Raw genomic sequence first — 19,950 nt, 5'->3', positions numbered from 1 at the left:
TGGATCATCAACTCACCTTTCTCAGTAACTTGTAGCTGAGTGGGAGAACTTGGGATAAAATGGTCATCACATCCTTTGTCTTCCGAATGCATGTGTCAACCTAAAACAGAATTGATGTAAAAATCATAATTAGATGAGAATATCACACATTCTTCCTTTTAAAAACTGACAAACAGCCTCTTCACACTTTCACTAAATACATCTGTCTGTGGCACAAACAGATTCAGCTTTAATTGTTAGGAGTATTTGTCCTTTGACATTTTTCCTGCTCTGTATTGGAACATGAGATATTAGTTGTCTTTACCATCTTATCGAAAGAACAATTTATATGCAAGAGGGATTTGACAATCCAATCTATGGAGGTAGAGGTTTTACCTTGTTTCACACAACAAGAAAGGACCAATCAGACTTCAAGAATATATTCTGAATGGTAGTGTAGTGTAAAGTTCTGAATTCCTCATCTGGATTTTTCATAACACTTGAAGGATGGAATTTAAAGTGACAGCTGTTTTCAGTAGTTCCACATGGGCTTATAGCTAGTATCTGTCCTATAATAACTGGTAGGAGTATTCACTGAACATCCAGACTGCTGTTCTATGCCTCTATTATGTTTTCTTTCTTAAAACATGAAGAAACAGTTACTTAACTTACAATACCTGTGAGTGCTTCTAAATATCTTGTCCACAGAGCTTCTACTGTTGGCAGTAGAACAACAGTGTGTATTTGGCCCACACCTGTGCTCTCTTGGTCCAGGACATGGAATCAGTGTGGATAGCACATCTCAAAGAATGTACAGAATTGTAAGTAACCATTCTTTCTTCAAATGATTTTCTATACGAATTCTATGCTGGGTGATCAACAGGCAGTTATTCAGGTGCTAGGAAGTAAGTGAGCTGAAGCCTACTTGAACAGTTTTTGTAGGACAGCCCTTCCAAAACCAGCATCCAACATCAAAGCTTGCACCAGGAATAATGAGCAGTAAATTTGTAGCGTGAGCTCCTGTTGCTGGTTTACATATCTGATAACAGGGTATTACCTAAGCAGGCTGCCTGAGACCCAGTATGTCCTGATGCATCTTAACCACCTTGTAAAAAGTCCTAACATAGGCAGAAATCTACTTGGAGACTGTCTCTAGAATGATGAGAGTTGTGCATTTCAGCAAATGCGACAAGGTGGGTGAGTTAGTATTTTATTGGATCAACTTCTGTTGATATGAGAGAGAAGCTTGTGAGCTACACAGAGCTCTTCTGGTCATACATCTGAATGTTTTGTTTACATATGACAGAGTCAGTGCTCTTCCAACATGTGAAGCTTCATGTCAGCCAGCATACTATGTAGTTTAGGGAAGAAAACTGGGAGGCTAATTGATTAATGTGGAAGTTGGAAACCACCTTAGGCAGAAATTTGGGTAACAGTGACTCTGTCCTCATGGAAGACTGTAGACATGGGACTGCATCAATTCTAGCCAATGTGATGGCTACCAGAAAGGCTGTCTCCATTGGCAAGGGCTAAAGAGAATAGGTAGCCATTAGGTCAAAGGGGGAGAATGGGAACCATCGGTCCAGTTCACACTAAGTTAAAGTCCCAGAAAGGAGGGGGTTTCTGGCCCATGAGCCCTTTGAAGAATATTGCCACCATGGGTGTTAAAAAACAAACATCTACAGGAGAATGATTCACAGATTGCTGCCAAATGTACTCTTATCAAACTGAGGGGCAACCCTGCTTGTTTCAAAGTAAGTAAATAATCCAGTACAACTGCACCCATCCTGACACAGAAACATCTCAGGATCCTGCCCCCTCCATGCCAGGCCCACCAAGTGTGGGCAGGTAGACTCATCCCAGCAAGATACAGGTATGGGGCAATGTGGATGCAGGTGGGAGAGGATGGCTGGATGCACAGGGCCTCATGGGGGGCATATAGAGGGGGGGGGCAGAGAATAGGGCTCAGCAGACTGGGGAGTTGGGTGCAGCTAGCTGGGGCTCAGTGATGTAGGGGTGCAAGGATGGCCATCCCTCTTAAATAGCCACAGGAGGGGCTAAGATGCCAAAGCACCTCAGTTCCTTTGTACCAATCATCAGAATTGAGACTGCTACAGAGGAGATGGAGGATGAGTTTTGGAATACATGGCTGCACCCGCATCTCCAAGAACAAATTACCATACAGGTATGTAACAGTCTTTTCTTGGAGTAGTTTCAGATTGTATTCCAGTCATATTCCTCCCAACCAGTCTCACAAGGAGGTGGGGCTTGGAGTCTAAAACAGCAACTGTAGGACTGCCTTCCCAAAGTTTGCATCTCTTCTAGATGCAGTCATAATAGCAAAATATTTGGTAAAAAGTATGTATGGAAGACAAGCAGCAGTCCTGAAAATGTCCAATATTGAAATGTCACTGAGAAATGTGACTGGTGTGGTCTCAGCTCTCATTGAATAAGCCTTAATTTTTGTGGCGGTGAAGTCTGAGCTATCCCATAAGTTGTTGTAATACAGAATATTAGCCATCTGGAAATCATTTGTGCAGAAAGTGCTTGACACTTCATCTGATCTGCAAAGGAAACAAAAAGACAAGGCCAGGAAGGAAATGGCTTAGTTCTTTCCAATTGCCATGCCAAGTACTGTCTCATATCCAAGGAATGAAGACACAATCTACATTTGAATGAGAATGGGGAAAAATATAGGTAAATAAATTGTCTGGTTAAGATGAAACCGACACCACTTTAGACAAAAACTTAGGGTGAGGCCTCAAGGCCACCTTGTTGTTGAAAAACTGCCTGCAGCTCACTAACTCTTCTCGCAGAAGTTATGGCCACAAGAAATGCTGCCTTTTGGCACAGAAGAAGAGGCAGAACAAGTTGTCAGAGGCTAAAATAGAGGACCTCTGAGGACAGTCACCTGAGTGTTAAGGTCCTACTGAGGAATCGCTTCCTTCACTGGTGGAAAGGGATGAATGATCCCTATCAGAAAGCTATCATGGAGTTTGGGAAAACTGATTTTCCTTGAACTGGAGGATGAAATGCCAAAATTACCACCTCAATGAACTGAAAGACCAGAGGACTGAAAGTATAATGGGTACTACAAAATGTCTTGAATGCAGGCTTGCATTTGTTGAATTCCCCTGGCCATAGACAAAATCAAAAAGCATTTCCACTTAGCTAAATAGGTAGCCCTAGTCGAGAGCTTTCTACTATTAAGTAGAACCTGCCAAGCAGCTTCAGAACAGTGCTCCCCTTCCAATCACATCGCATCCATGCTATGAGGTGAAAACTGCTCAGCACTGGACATGAAATCTGACCGTGGTAGTGAGGCAGTAGATCAGGATAACAAGGAAGAGGAATGGGAAGATAAACAAAAAGATTAAGGAGGTTGAAAAACCAACATTTTCTTCATCAAGCTGGTGAGATGAGAATCAACTTGGCAAGATCCATCTTCAGTTTGGGGTTGACCTGAGGAATGGTTGGGATTGGGGGAAAGCATACATCAGGGATGATCCTCAATTCAGAGGAAACACATTAGTAAAGAACTCAGACTGAGTCCTGCTTGAGAGCAAAGTTGATGGCACTTCTTGTCCTTGGTTGCAAACAGATCGATAGTACAAATTCTCTATTGTCCAGAGATGGATGGACCTCGGCACACAGATCATTCATGATTCTAGGAGTAATTCCTAATGAGATGATTGGCCGGCTAATTCTGGGCCCCTGGTAAATGAACTGATGTGGGAATAAAGAACTGCCAGAACTTTGCTTCCTGACAAAGCTGGCTGGAGCAGCTCTTCCCTACTTGTTCATCACAATACATCGCAGTGGCATTGTTAGAGTATATGAATCACTGTGCGCCGGATGTGTGCTCAAAATAGCTTTCATGCATTGTAAATGGTTCAAAGCTCCAGAATGCTGATATGAAGAAATGCTTCCTGCTCTGTTCACATACCTTGGACCTTGAATTCCCCCAGACGTGCTCTCCAACCTATTGTGGAAGCATCAGTAATCCTGGTCCTAGTCAGAGGAGGACCAACCCAGGGTACCCCCTGGGATACTTTGCTCTGAATTGTCTACCACAGTATGGAATGCAGAATCATTGAAGGCATTCAGGCAATAGACCAACTTCAATCCTGTTTGAACAGGATGAAGGTGCATTCTTACACAACGGACTATGTAAGTGCATGTGGCCATAGGACTTAATAGTTTCAGGAATACCTGGATTGTAGTTGAAGGGTGAAAGCACAGAGACAGACATAGATAACAAACTGCCAGAAATCATTCATTCAGTAGAAACACCCTCAAACTCATAATCTAGTTAGGCCCTCAATGAACTTGATTTTTTAGGCTGGTGTTATCCTCAACTTTTCCTTGTTCAGAATCAGACCCAGATGATTGAAAAGGCGTAATGTAAACTGGACATACAAAAGGACTTGTTCTCAACTTGCCCCTCTCTAATCAATTATCCAGGTACAGAAAGACATGAATTCCTCTTATCTGAGGTACTGCTGTCATTAAAGCCATGCATTTGGTAAAAATGATTGGAGCTAAAGACAGATCAAAGGGAAGCGCAGTGTCTTGATAGTGTTGGCCTACCATGACAAATCTCAGAACCTCATGTGGTTCAGGAAAATTGCCACATGTATTCATCCTGAAAACCTAGGGCAGCAAACCAACTGTGATTTAACACAGGTAGAATAGTGGCTAGGGCGACCATGTAGAATCTTATGTGTTTAAATTACTTGAGATTGCTGAGATTTAGAATAGGTCTCATCACTCCCTTGGATTTGGAGACCATGAAATACCAGAAATAGAATCCCTTTTCCCGATGCTGCAGGGGGACCTCCTCTATAGTTCCCAAAGCATGCACAGTTTGGACCTGCTGAAGGAGCAGTAGCTTATGAGAGTGGGTCCCTGAAAAGGAATGGGGTAGGAAAATAGGGAGAAGAGATTACACAGGAATTGTCTGGCATAATCTGATTTTACAGTGCTTAGAACCCATTTGTCTGTGGTTACTGTATCCCAAGCTCCATAAAGGAAAGACAGACTGTCCCTAAACTGAGGAGATGGGGACGGGGAGGTCACAACCAGAATGCTGTCCTGGACCTGTAAATCAGAACAGCTGCTTGTTCAATGCTGGTGTAGGAGAGGGGAGGGTAGGCTAAAACTGGACCCAGAAGGCTTCCTCCTTTGTGACCAATGTCCTTTCCTGGAGAAATCCTGCTGCTTAACAGGGAAGGACATCTGCCAGAAAAACCACTGTAATATATGGCTGCTGTTGCTCTTGACCTCTGTAATGATGGTGCCTTGTGGCTGGTGTATAAACCTCCAATGAACAAAACAGCATGGGAGGCCTTAAATGAATGTAAAGTCTCATCAGTTTTCTTGGAAAACAGGAACCAACCATCAAATGGTAATTCTCTATGCTTTGCTGAACATCAGGAGTTATGGCTAAATTCTGCCACCATAGTCACTGCTGATGTCATAATCTTGAAAGAAGGGTCTGCCATGTCCAGATCCAACTGCAACAACATTTTGGCAACCAGCCGGCCCTCTGCAATAAATGCCTTAAACTCTTCCTAAAGACTCCAGCAACTTATCCATGAATTTGGACATAGAATCCCAATTGAGAGAGTCATATTTAGATAACAGAACCTGCTGATTTGCAATGTACATCTGTAATGAGGAAATCGAAAAAGTTTTTCTCCCCCATCAAGTCCAGCCTCTTAGACGATTTGTTCTTAGGTTGTGGACTTGTCTCCACTGCCATGATCTGTTTACTACTTTTACAAGGAGATAAAGAGCTGGATGGGAATAGAAACACTCAAAGCCCTGAGGAACATGATACCATTTCTCAGATTGGTTTGCTGTAGGAGGTAATGAAACGGGGGTATTCCACAAGGATTCTGCAGGCTCCAAGAAAGGTTCATTTACTGGGAGGGCCACCCTCCCTAGAACTTATGCGTATTCTCCTACACAAACTTGGCCTGAATGCCCACGATGGATGCCATACATTTCAGGAGGGTATGACTTAAAATCCTCAAGCATAGGAGAAGAAGAGTCCAGTACCATGGAATTCTCCAGTAAGGAGAATAAAGGGGGGAGCAGGACCAATGGAGACTGCTGTGGGAGAATTTGTTCCTGTATGACAGAATCTGCTGCATTGGCTCGGAGGAATGACCTCAGAGTGCCTTTGCAATAGAGATGGTTCGGGAAGAGAGACTGCAGCCAAGATCAGTGACATTGCCCTGAACTGGGTTGAAGAATAGGATCTTGCAGACCAAAGAACATCCCACGAAGGCCCTGGGGAATAAAGATAAAGCATTGGTGGACAGTAGATACTAAGCCCCAATCTCTACTGAGGGAAAGGTGCCGATCTTGGTACTGATAGTGATTTGAGGATGGTCTTGAGGAGTTCAGAGAGTGCTTAGAAGATGGAGGAGGTAGATGATCCCAAACTCTATCTCAACAAGCTCTGGAAGTCATCAATAGTAATGGAGGAAAGATCCCTGACAAAACAAAGCACACAACCAGTCTCGTCTGAAAACAAATTCAGAGATGCATCAGTACGAAGGGTAGACAAGCAGTTGACACCCTCAGTACCAAAAGAGGCATCATTCCTTCCACTTGGTATCAGAGCAAACGACAGTACCAGAGCTGAGGTCTATAGTAAAAATATAGTTGTGGCTGAAGATGGAGTCGATGGATGCACCTGCGTTGGAGCCAAAAAGGAGGCTGATTCCAACTTTGCACTCTGAGTCTTAGGCTGTATGGAATGTGCATAAATTTGCATTCAGACTATGCAGCACTGAGGACACAGCAGCAGCAGCCGTGGCAGCTGAATGCTCCTGAATTATTGAGGAATGAGGAACAGAGCAGGTCTGATGCCACCTCATGGCATAGACACAGTTGGTGCTGACACTCATCAGACTCAACCAACGCTCCATGGCCAGTTCTGGAATCGACAGCACAGTATCCAGTTGATCTCACACCAAGGAGCAGATAAGACAGTCTAACTCTATCCTGCATACTGAAAGAGTCACAGGGCCAGTAAGCACTCCTCTTCATTTTCTGAGTCCTAGAACGGCCTTGGTCTGCTTTGTGGGACCTCTTCCTGAGAGAGGCGATCAATCTTTTCAGAGGAAACATCAGACCTCAAGCCTGGAGCAACATCTCATATTAGCTTCAAGGGCTCTGCAGGACTGGATGATCTGTAGAGGTCCCTGGTACTGAAGTGGGACTCATGGCTTGCTCTAGCATGTGCTTTTGAAAGCTTAAGTCCCTCGCCACTTACATTCGATGGTTGATCAACTTGTATATAGAGCACATTTCCTTAATGTGTCCCTCTCCCAGTATAATAAGCACAGAGTGTTGGGTTCACTATTAGGAATAGCCACCCCACAAAACGGGCTAATGTTTAAAGCTGGTGAAGGCACTTCACCAGGTTAAAAACTGCTGCTAAACTACTACTAACAAAAATCTAAAAGTACTACTAAATTAACTAACTATATACATAAAATTCCAGAAACACTGGACAGAAAGAAGCACGAGGGAAACACCACACAAAATGCTTCAACTCAAGCTGCTGGCAGTGTGAAGGAACAGAGGGGGGTCAGAGAGGCATTGCCCTTAAATAGCTAGGGAAGAGGTTAAGAGGCCAGAGGGTACAAGTGCTGCCCCTAAAAGTACTGCTAAACAAAGTTCTCCAGCTTTAGTGTGTGCACATCTGAGTGGAATACATGTCTGCAACCACTTGAAAAAGAGGACCAGTCAGCTCTGCAAAAGACTGAACATTTTGGGGAAAAATCTACTTTATTAGCTAGGAACAGTAATTATTAATAACTTAGATCCAGATATGCATTTTGTTTTGTATTGTAACAACCACTTGTTTTCACCCCTCTCGTTCCTAGTTAAATCTTTATTCTTTCTTAAATAAACTTGTTTTTATCGTAAGTGCTCACAAGTGCTATGTACTTTATAGGAGCAATAGTTTAAGTTAAAACTGTTAAATTTGGGTACATTGCACCTTTGCATGCAGAGGAGCTGGACATTCTCTTTGTAGCTAGTGAGAGGGACTGGCTATTACAGGGGAATGAATCAAAGGGATTCAGATAGTTGGATGCACATACCGTTAACCTGTAAGGTAAAAGAAGGGCTGGCATAAGCCCAGAATAGAGGGCTTGAGTAGCTGAAAGGCTGGTGATGCGAGGGAGCTGATGCTCCCTGCCTACAGCATGAGAGAGTTTTTATTATTGTAGCTGGATAACAAGGTGACTCTAGTCCTTGGTAACCTGAGAACTGCCATAGTTGACTAGAGAAAATCTCTTCCATTTGGCTTCGTATGTCAGTTTGGTCAAAAGTTTCCTGCTTTGCAGCAAGATGTCTTGAACTGCAACAGAGCAGCTTTTTTCAATGGACGTCAGCCAGCCAGCATCCAGGATGTTGGATCCAACCACTGTTTTGCAAGACTAGATGAAGTAGGGTTGGTAAAATGATGGGTCACCATATGGACAGGTTCATGAGATCAGAGTACCAAAACTGTATAATACATGCTGGGGATATCAAGATGATCCAAACCACATCCTCTCTGTTTCCTCAAGACTTTGGCTCTCAAGAGTACCAGTGAAATGCGTATATCAGTCCAGGAAACCATAATTATGAGAGGCAACTGAGAGGGAGCCTGGGTTTGCGCCTTCCCTCCTCAGGCATGTATTGTGACATGTTGCAAACAGGTCCACCTGTGATAGTCCCCTTCTGTGCAAGACACTTAGGAAGACCGCGGTCTTAAGGGACCATTCATGGTTCTCAAATAAGTCTTGGAGACAGTCCACCAGTATATTCTGGAGGCTGGGGAGATGTAGAGCTACTGGGGTAATGTGATGATGGATGCACTGATCCCAGAAATGTGTAGCTTCCTCGTAGAGGATAGAGGAACCAGCTCCCCATTGACTGTTGATGTAATGCATTGCTGTGATGTTGTCCATAAGTATGTATATTGTCAAGCCCTGGATAAGGGGCAGAAAAACTCTGCATGCCAGTGAGGTAGGCCTGAGTTCTGGAATGTTTGTGTAAGGCTACCTCTTGTGTGGAGGCATCCATAACTAGAGTCTTTGTTGATTGAGGCGTTGAAAACGGTACTCCCACTGCATACTTGGATCAAGTACATGCTTTGTTTGTTAAATAGATACCCTGATTTCAACCACCCTTGCACTGGGCAATGGTTAAGTCTGGCATGCCATGTCACATACATGCATGCCAACCTGTGTCCCAAGCATCCATTGTGGGATGAATCTGAAACTGGTTGATAAAAATCAAGCATAGTCTGAAATCTGAGGGACGTATGCTCTTGGCAACCTGGAATCTAACAGTGCCACAAGAAATTCTACACTCTGGGTCTGGGTCATAGAGAACTTTTCTTTGGTGATGCTGAGTCCTAAAGCAGTGAAGAGGCTTAATGTCTCTTATAGTGAGACAGTGACGTGCTGCAGGGATTTCCCCTTTACCAGCCAGTCATCTAAACAGAGATAAACCAAAGGTTCCTCATTTTATCAAATGGGTGACTACCATAGTCAGAACATAGGTAAATACCCCTGGGACCGTGGATAAACCAAAGGACAGGATTCTGCATTGATAGTGTTATGTTCCTGCCATGAATCTCAGGTACTTTGTGAGGCAGATGTATTTTAATATGGAAACAGGAGTCTTGAAGGTCATGAGCAGCAGAACAGTCCATGGAATCCAGGGAGAGAATTATAGAGGCATGGGTGACCATGTGGAATTTGAAGCAACAGTCAAAGGTGTTGAGGAGACAGAGGATGCATCTGCAACCCCCTTTCTTCTTTGAGATTAGGAATTACTGGGATTAAAATCCCATGCCCTTAAATTTTGAGGGAACTTCCTCTAATACAACCACTTGAATGAGGGAGTCCATCTCTTGCTTTAACAGTTTATTGTGAGAAGGGTCCCTGAAGAGGGAGGGGGAAGGTATAGGAACAATCTGAAACTGGGTGGACCTTTGCTGATTATCTCAAGGACCCTCTGGGTCAAAGGTTATCCCAATCCACACTTCCTGGAAATGGGACAAGCAGTTGCAAAAGGTGGGTTAGAGGAAGGAGAATCTGGAGGTGGTCCAGCCAAATTCTTGATCTGTGTTTCAAAACTGGTTCTTGCCTAAAGCCCTATATTGTGTGGTAGCTGAGCAACAGGGTCTCCTTTGGCGAAATTTAGTGTGTTCCTTCGGGGCTCTGAGGACTGTTGCTGACGATAATACTGAGACTGTGGAGCAGTTCTGTCTGGTCTATTGTCTTGGGACCAGTACCATAGGTGATTTAGCAATTAAAGCATCTCAATGAGAACTGGGTCTGCTACTGGCCCCACAGAGAAGTCTCTTAGTGCCATGTCAGATAGCAGTGCCAACGAAAGATCTCTATATGGAGGTGCTCAGTATCTTGACTCCCAGTGTGGATAGGGATGATGCAGATATGATTGGTGCAAGTACATTCTGTGCCAAAGTTAATGTCTTTGTATTGGTACTAGAGGCAGTATAGTCCTTGGTATGGGAAGAAAAACAGGGTTACTTACCAGTAACTGTTGTTCTTCGAGATGTGTTGCTTATATCCATTCCAATATAGGTGAGTGCGCGCCCCGTGCACTGGTTCTTGGAACTTTTTTGCCCTTAGCAAGCCCCGTAGGGCCGGCTCCGGCGCCCCCTGGAGTGCTGCGCTCATGCCGCGGTATATCAGGCGCCGCCGGCCCTGAGGGCCCCCAGTCCTTTCTTTCTGCCGACTCCGATAGCGAGGACGGAGGGCGAGTGTGGAATGGATAAGAGCAACACTCCCCAAAATACCTGCCTGGGAGTCCGCCACCAGTTTAGGGAGTGTCTGGCCAGTGCGTACACCAAGGCTAACCACGCCAGGAGAGGCCTGAGCTTGAGGCAAGCCAGCCTCACCACATATGTGCAGGCCACCATGTGTCCCAACAGCTGCAGGCAGTGCCTGGCTGTCATCGTGGGGGACCTCTGGAGATCATCGATCATGGTGGCCATTGCCTCGAAGAGAGGCTGTGGGAGGAAGGCTCTGGCCTGAGTGGCATCCAGGGTTGCCCCGATAAAGTCTATGTGCTGCACTGGGGTGAGAGTAGACTTCTGCTCATTGATGAGCAGCCCCAGTCTGGTGCATGTCGCACAGGTGAGCACCAGGCTGTTTCTCACATAGGCCTTGGACTTGCCCCGAATCAGCCAGTGGTCCAGGTAGGGGAAGATCTGGACCCCTCTGCGGTGCAGATGTGCTGCCACCACTGCCATAGATTTTGTGAACACCCTGGGGGCGGACGAGAGGCCGAAGGGTAGGGCCGAGAACTGGTAGTGGCGGCCAGCGGGTAGGGCCGAGAACTGGTAGTGGCGGCCAGCTACCACAAACCGGAGGAACCGTCTGTGACTGGGAAGGATAGAAATATGAAAATGTGTCCTTTAAATGTGTCCCCTGGATCTAGGGCAGGAATGATGGAGGCTAGGGAAACCATATGGAACTTGAGGTGTCTGATGAACTTGTTCAGACGGCGGAGGTCTAAAATGGGCCTCAGGCCCCCCTTTGCTTTGGGAATGAGGAAATATCTTGAGTAGAACCCTTTTCCCCTTTCCTGTGGAGGAGCCTCCTCCACGGCTCCCAGGCCAAGGAGAGAGTCTACCTCCTGCGTGAGAAGTTGCTCGTGAGAGGGGTCCCTGAAGAGGGATGGGGTAGGAGGAAAGTCCAGGGGGAAGGCTGTGAGTTGGAGGGCGTAGCCCCTGCGGACTACACCGAGGACCCAGCAGTCTGTGGTGATGTTTTGCCACTCGGTGTAGTATGGCCTGAGCCTGTGGGCAAACGGTAGGGTCAGATCCATGGGGACAGGAAGAGTGCCACCCTCGGGCACACCATCAAAATTGCCACTTGGAACTGTTCCCCTTGGCTGGGGCTTGCTGGGGACCCGCCGAGGGCCCCTGGCAGTCGCGGCGGTGAGGTGGCCTGTATCTATCCCGACCTCTCTGGGGTTGAGCAGGTCTGGGAGGTGGCCGAGGGGCGGGCTGGGGCTGGTATTGACCTTGTGACCGAGACTGACACTTCGAGGCCTGTGGGGTGTAAAGCCCTAGCGACTTCAATGTAGCCCTGGAGTCTTTAAGGGCGTGCAGTTTGTCATCTGTTCTCTCAGAGATGAGGCCAGTGCCACCGAAGGGTAGGACTGCTGGACCTCTTGTGACAGCCCCGAAGACTGCAGCCAGGCACATCGCCGCATCACAATGCCCGACGCCATCGCTCTGCTAGCGGTGTCGGCTGTGTCGCTGGCTGACTGTACGGCTGCCCCTGCCACAGCAGCGCCCTCGTCAATGACCGTGGTGAAATCTGCTGCCTGGTCTTGGGCCAATCTCTTCGCGAACCTCTGTAAGGAGGACCAGAGGTTCAGATTGTACTGGCCGAGGAGCGCCTGGTGGTTGGCGATCATCAGCTACAGGGCCCCCGTGGAGTAGACCTTGCAGCCGAAAAGGTCCAACTTTTTACCGTCATTTTTGGGGGTGTTGGCCTGGGCCCCCTGCCTGTCTCTCTGGTTGGTGGCATCAACCACCAGAGACCCCAGGACAGGGTGGTTGTACAGGAAGTCGAACCCTTCCACAGGAACATAATACTTCCTCTCGTCGCCCTTGGATGCAGGAGCAACCAAGGCAGGGGTTTGCCAGAGGACCTTGGCCAGCTTCAAGACCCTGTTGTGCACAGGCAGGGCGACTCTGGAGGGACCCGCAGACCCCAACACCCCAAAGAGGGGGTCCTCCTCCTTCGAGAGCTCCCTGAGCTCAAGATTCAAGTTACTTGCCACCCTCCTAAGCAGGTCCTGATACGCTTTAAAGTCAGGAATGGGTGCCCTACGGTCCCTGGCAGCCGCATTGTCAGGGGAGGAGGAGGAGGATTTTGGGAGGGGCCCTCCTGAGGGTCCGATTCCTCCTCTGAGGAATGGCTCATGTCCCGCTGGCTCGGGGGGAGAGGTGCTGGTTGGCCCACTGATGACCGAAACCGTACCCTAGCCCATTTGGGTCTCCCAGGGCCCCCAGTAGGGCCACTGCCAAGGGCCTTGAGGCCACCCTGGTGCCGATTGGGAAGCATCCCGATAGGCATAGGACCCCGAACCGCTGGAGTGGTACTTGTGGCCCTGGCCAGCCCTCCTCCAAGAGGAGGAGGAACGTCGGTGCCGATGCCTACGGTGCCAGCGGGGGGGGGCGGCGAGCGGCTGGAGGAACTGGAATGGGATCTCCGCCTTGGCACCGAGGTCTTACGAAGGCGCTTGCCCCTAGGGGATCGGGAGCGGTGCCGGCTGTGACTTTGCCCCTGCACCGACTCCGACCACTGGCACGGTGCCAAAGCCCTTGGTACCGGGGATTGGGAGTGGTGCTGCTGAGTCTCTGCCGGTGCCAGCGGCTGCGCTGGGGACCGGGACCGGTGACACCTGTCCGCATCGCCCGGCACCAGGATCCAAGCCGGGCATCCGGACCGGTGCTGCGCTCTATTGGTTCCTCTCGGCGATGCGGCCCGCACCAGGCTGCGTGCTTGGGATCAAGACCGGTGCCAAGCGCATCGGGTCTGGTCAGGTGCCGTGATCCACATCGGGCAGCGTGCCAGGGATCGAGACCGGGGCCGAGCACATCGGGTCTGGTCAGGCACTGGGATCTGCACCAGGCTGCGTGCCGGGGATCTGGACTGGTGCCGAGCATGTCAGGTTTCGTCGGGCACCGGAATCCGCGCCAGGCTGCGTGCCGGGGATCGAGACCGGTGCCGTGCTGGGCTCGGTGCCGGGGTGCGAGGTCCCGAAGCGCAATCCTCGCGAGAGGGAAAACTGTAGCAGCGGCGCCTCGCATGTGAGCCTCTAAACTACCCTCGGTGGCAGAGCTTGATGACTCAGAGTTGGAGCTGGGAGGGGAGCCCGCACTCTCTACCCTCCACGACCGTCTGGGGGGAGACCTTGACTCCTGCCTCGACCATCCACCGGGGCAACCCAGCGCGGGTTTACCCCAAGACTCTGGTCCCCGCACCCTCGGCCAAAGGGGGGGAAGGAGATGTGGGCATGCGCATCAGGGCCCGAGCCGCAGCGAATGCCTCCGGTGTCGACAGCCCTTGCAGGGGCACTCCCCCACCCCCAGGAATTGGGGGAAGCTCCCTGCGAGGAGATGCCGGTGCCAGAGTAGTCTCGATGGCACGTGGCTGGGGCATCTCCAGAATGGCCCCCGGCCCAACAGGTGGAGCGGGGGAGTCCTCGTGGGTGGCCTCCTGCCGCTTCTTCTTCCTCGGCACCAAAGGTTGCTGCGGTGCACTCCGCACCGAGGAGACGCTCAGAGCCGCAGGGGATTGCATCAGTTCGGAGTCCAACCAGAGCGCGGACTCCATCAGGATGGCCTGCAAGCGGGCGTCTCTCTCCTTCTGGGTCCGCAGCTTGAAGGCCTTACAAATTTTACATTTGTCTTTTCTGTGCTGCTCCCCGAGACAACGGAGGCAGCGGTCATGAGGATCGCTCACAGGAAAAGCCTTGCCACCAGCAGCACAGGCCTTAAAACCGGTTGAGCCAGGCATAGCCCAACCCTAAGCCCCTGAGGGCTAACAATCTATTGTTTCTAACACTCAACTACTTAACTATTCTTAACTAAACAACTACTTAACACTATTTCTAACAAGAACGAGGAGAACAGGGATTGCTACTTGCTGTTCAGCGAGGAGCAGACATTCCAGCAACCGTCAACAGGTGGAAAAAAGGAACTGGGGGCCCTCAGGGCCGGCGGTGCCTGATATCCCTCGCTGGGATTATTTAGCTGAGGTTAGTCCTGCTCTGAGCAGGGGGTTGGACTAGATGACCTCCTGAGGTCCCTTCCAACTCTATGATTCTATGAGTGCGGCACTCCAGGGGGTGCCGGAGCTGGCCCTACGGGGCTTGCTAAGGGCAAAAAAGTTCCGTGAACCAGTGCACGGGGCGCACACTCACCTATATTGGAATGGATATGAGCAATCACTCAAAGTAGAACCATCAATGTCAACTTGGGTTTCTAGCACCAATGGTACAGGACGCCACCTCAAGGCTTTTGGAACAGTAAACCATAGGAGCTGATTTTCTGGGAGCAAGGATCCTTACAGTCCTCTCCCGAAAATAGCACTGGTGTGGCTGACAAGTGGAGTTTATGAGAAGCAGCCTGGGAGCTTGTAGTGGCATCTTGACTCACCAGGGAACATGGGAGTGACCTGCTACCTGGAGCTTCTCTGAAGGTCTAACCAGAATCTGATGAGACTTGCATGGATCAAGAGGAAGAGTTTCAGCTTAGTCTCTTTTGCCTTCTGAATCTTTTTGGAGAAGGAACTACAGCTCAAGGACACATGGCCCTCTCCAAGGGACAACAGGTATCATTCATGGTTCATGGGCATATCAGCATCACATTAAGGGCAGATCTTAAACCCAGGAACTTAGGGTCAGTCATTTTAGGCTACTGTACAGGGGGGTAGAACCTAAGTATTTAAAGGCCAATGAAAAAATATTTTATCAGGAGAAATCTAATCTTTTGTAACTGTTGTTCTTCAAGATGTGTTGCTCATGTCCATTCCATGTTAGGTGTGTGCACATCCACGTGCATGGCTACCAGAGATTTTTGCCTTAGTGGTATCCCTCTGGAGCCTTGTGCTCATGTGCTGGTATATGAGGTGCAGCTGGCCCTGCGCCCTCTCAGTTCATTCTTGCCGTCAACTGCAATGGTGTCAATGGCACCATTCGCTGGAGGGGCCCCCCTTCTGCTCCCGGGAGTCAGAGGTCCTCCCTCAATGGGCTTGAAGCCTTAGGTGGAGAAGCCAGCTCCTGCTGTTCCGACGTAGGCAACTGTCCCAACAAGGGTCCTTTGCCCGACCCTGCCTTCTTGGGCACAGGGGAATAATCTCTGCGCGCTGCTTCTTCTGCATGGGCGAAGTCAAATGATGCCAAGAAGGGCCTGGTGCCTCTGGTGCACTCTGTATCGATGCTGATGTACTCAGCATTGAGTCGAGCGGGATGCTTCTGAGGCTGGTCTAAATAACACCTCCATCAACAGGGCTTTCAGGAGAATGTTCCTATCTTAGTCTGTGGCCTGAAGCCGTTACAGATCTTCTGTCCCTTCTGTGCATCTCCCCAAACCCTTTGAATAACTATCATTGGGATCGTTGAGTGGGAAGGGCTTGTGGCAGACAGAATACAGCTTGAAGTTCAGGGAATGGGGCATGTCCTGTCCCAAGGCAAATGTCCCTAGCGGGACCACTAATACCTAATTTTCTAACTATCAACTGTATAAAAAAAACCTGATTTGCAACAACTATAAGACAACTACAAAGCACTTGCAACCACAAGAAAGAGAGAGGGAGTTCCAGTAACTGTCATGGGCGGAAAGAAGGAACTGAGAGGGCATAGGACTAGCAGCACCTCATATATCGGCACATGAGTGCGGGGCTCCAGAGACGGCCTTATGGATACCACTAAGGGAAAAAGCTGCAGTAGCCATGCATGTGGGCGTGCGCACACACCTAACATTGAATCAACATGAACAAGCACTCGAAGAAGACTGAGACTGAAACCTTTCCTAACTGGAGAAAGAACCATGCTAGCTACTCGCTAAGAGCAAGGAACATGGACACCACAGGGTTCCAGCTGAGAGCTACAGGCTGTAAAAAAGAACTCAGGATACCCCGCCTGTTAAGCCCTTGGCTAGAGGGAGTAAAAGGGCACTCAGGGCACAGGTATGGCCCCAACAAACACTGCTATTCTAAAGAATCCAATCGTGGACATGAGTTGCATGTGCATCAGGAGTGGAATCTGTGTGGACAATCGCTCAAAGTAGTAGTAAGTGTTCCCATGACGGAATAAGCAACAGGGAAAGGCTGATGTTCATAAATGTAACACACTTTAATGTAAGTTTTGATCCCCTTAACCAAAAACACCACAGAAACTTTAGAGACTTGTTGAGGTCCTTCACAGAAGCTAAACTGTCACTCATATATTCCAAGCTCTTGAGTTTTGAAAAAGAGAGGCTACTTGTACAGTAACTAGAGTTCTTCAAGATGTGTGGCCCCTTTCTGTTTATCCACTGTGCATGTACTTGCACTCCATGCATCTCAGACTGGAGTATTTTTGTTAGCAAAGTCCATTGGTCTACACCTGCGCCGTTCTCCATGTGCTTTGAACCAAGGGAGTAATGGGTGATGGATACTCTTATAATAAGGAAGGGTTATATGGACTTGCAGACTGTCTTAAGTAAAAGTTTTCCTCCTGAATAGGTCCAGAAGTTTGGCTTCCTTAGCAGAAGGGGTGGTCCTTGGTTGATGTTTCCTGCTTCTTTCATTGGCAGCTTGGACTATTAAGGTGTGCAAATAAAAATTCTGTTCCCTTGGTTGGTACACAGTATTTCTTTTCTGGGGACATGTGGCAGGTGTATGCCAGATGACCTTGATGACAATGATTTGATAAATCAGCACTGGTGGTGTCTATGGCATAGGAATGCATGAGTGACCTATAATTATGTACTTAGGAATTGCTAGCTAAGACTGTAGAGTCAATGTGAGCCAGATTAATTCAAACTGTCAGAGGAATATTGCTCTATGACATTTGTGGAACCAAGAACTGTCTTAAGCCTTGGGGGGGGGGGGAGGGGGAAATGAAAAATTTGGCTTAATACTTCTTCCTTTACATAGCACCTGGCTTTCCACGACCTTGTTCACATTGAGAATTTGGCAATGTAGCTGGACCAGTGCAAATCTCAAGCATAGACCAGGACAGCCACAATTTCCAGGTAGAGCTTACCCCAGTTTCAAGCCAGAGGTTAGTTCCATTAGTACAAATCTTGACTTTGTCCATACTTATGGTTTGGAACAATGCAATTACATCAGTGGTTGTCCAATGATAGCTAGAATTGAGGCCAATTCCCAGTGTGGATAAAGCCCAATTATAAGAGAACGCCCAGGCATCAGTGAAGGCTTTCACAACTAGTGAGGAAAAACACTGACAGAAATGACAGTGAAATGGAATCACTGCCTATAGGAAAACTGGACACAAGAGGTACTGTATCTTTTCTGAAGAAATTCTTCTCTTCTGGACATGTCTGAAGCTGCAGTAAACAGCTGAGAATACAGTTAACAAGTGGAACTAATCTCCAGAGCCAATGGGTAGAATGGCTTCTTTGAAAGAGGAAGAATGATTATTCTGCTCCTTTATATTTTGGCTAGTTATATTATTTTTTCAAACAAGTTTAAAATTTAAATAAAATGTTCTTGTTAGAAAAAGGAAGTTGGAGTAACTTCTACTGTTCATTATGGACAAGATAGCATAACTGAAGCATTAGTGGGACAGAGTTCATATCTTTGTGTGGGATCAGAAAGTTCTACATTCTCATCAGTACTCATAACTGTTTTGTGATAAAAGAAAAAACCCTACTAGAATGGACCATATTTAAATCAGCAATTCTGTATTTTGTTTGAAGAAGAGCTGAAGTAGGCAAGTAATGAGATTTCAGAATAAGGCATGGGATGCTTCTCCTAGAACTTTTTTTTTTTTTTTTAAATCTTACCTTTGTAAAAGTAGCATTTTTCCCCTGAACAGTGGTTTTAGCTGTTATCTGAAGCTGTTGGCACACAGGGATCAGCTTGTCAATCTCCAACAGAAGCAAAGGTTTGTCATCAACTTCTAGCTGAAATGCATTTTAAGAAGTTAGAACCACTCAGTGTTCAAATCACAGAACATATATATGTTATGAGGTAAACAAATGACCCCAAGCTTCTAGGCAAGCATCAGTGTAATAAAGGGGGGAAGTAAATAATCACTTGTACTATTTATTAGCCATACATTACCTGATTAGAAAAGGCAGTAAGGACTGAAGCAAGCTTTATGCCCTCTGTAGAAAAAACCTGATACAGAAAAAAGTTATTCAGAGTTGTTTGTTTATTTTTGCAATTACATTGGATATTTCAAGAATAGACAACTACTTAGTATTACAACAAAGTGATGTGCTAGAAAATTAAAGGCAGAAGGGAAGTATTTCTAGAAACATTTAAAATTATATACATCTGCCTGCAATTTGTAGGCACTTCTGAAATTACATGAAATAGGACAAAATGACATTTTCTCAGATAAAGGTTTTTTTTTTTGCTTTCTCTGCAAAGATTCAGAATATGAATGCAGAGTGATGAGGTTACATTTTAACTCAGCGGTTCCCAACTTTTCTTTGCTGAAGTCCCTTGCAAGGATTTGGTAGATGGATGCCTGCTGCTGCTCCTTTGTTCCTATGTGTTGCTACTACTACCCACTCATCTTCATCTCCAAAATCCATTTTCTATCTCATGCTTTTACGCTATATTCTCCTGAACATTCTTTCTTGTTGTGATGCTGGTTGGATTGTGGGGGGGAGGGGGCATTTATTATATTATTTAACATCAATATGTCAAAATCATAATAATTCATGTGAGATCTGCCATGTCAAGTACTGTTAGAAAGGCTATAATGTGCTAAGTAAGATGATAATGTTTATGTTCATGTGTTATATGTGTAATGGAAGTTATGGATATGTTTGAGATATCTGTATTTCAACTTGTGCTGTGTTTGGGCGACACCCCAGACAGGATGGCTGCAGAACAATAGCCTGCTTAATGGCCCATTAAGAAATTCACAGGTACAAGGGGCCCAGGGGGAGAAGCCAGGGATATACTTGATGAGTCACCAGGACTTACTCATGTGACCCTGGACTCCATCTTACTCCTGTAAATTTCCACAAGCAGCATGGCAAAGGCCAAAGGACATAAAAGGCAGCCGCACCACATCCATTTTGTCTTCAGTCTGTCCTCAGTCTTCAGCCTACCTCTGGATCAACTCATCTACAACTGACCTGAAGCTGTGAAACAAAGGACTGAGACCCATCCAGGTACTGGATATACACCAGAGGGACTATACAACCCTGCAAATGCCACA

General features: G+C 47.2%; 1 protein-coding gene across 7 annotated transcripts in view; it reads right to left on the bottom strand.

The window, feature by feature from the left end:
* The window catches only part of CTNNAL1 (catenin alpha like 1), a 162,127-nt gene that overhangs the window by 2,642 nt on the left and 139,535 nt on the right, over positions 1 to 19,950 (bottom strand). For 6 of the 7 annotated variants that reach the window (XM_067569890.1, XM_067569891.1, XM_067569895.1 and 3 more), the window contains 3 exons: positions 18,837 to 18,893; positions 18,557 to 18,676; positions 17 to 100 (listed from right to left, as the gene is read on the bottom strand). In XM_067569890.1, the coding sequence (XP_067425991.1) occupies positions 17 to 100; positions 18,557 to 18,676; positions 18,837 to 18,893 (261 nt within the window). Of the gene's footprint in view, positions 1 to 16; positions 101 to 16,439; positions 17,348 to 18,556; positions 18,677 to 18,836; positions 18,894 to 19,950 lie in introns of those variants that run through there. The other variant, XM_067569892.1, reaches the window with a different exon arrangement.

The sequence above is a fragment of the Emydura macquarii genome, unplaced genomic scaffold (genome assembly GCF_026122565.2).
Source record: "Emydura macquarii macquarii isolate MOO-44397 ecotype Brisbane River unplaced genomic scaffold, CSIRO-AGI_Emac_v2 contig_2948, whole genome shotgun sequence".
Taxonomy (NCBI): Eukaryota; Metazoa; Chordata; order Testudines; family Chelidae; genus Emydura; species Emydura macquarii.
The sequence above is the reverse complement of the archived record's forward strand: the minus strand, read 5'-3'. Positions and strand labels throughout refer to the sequence as shown.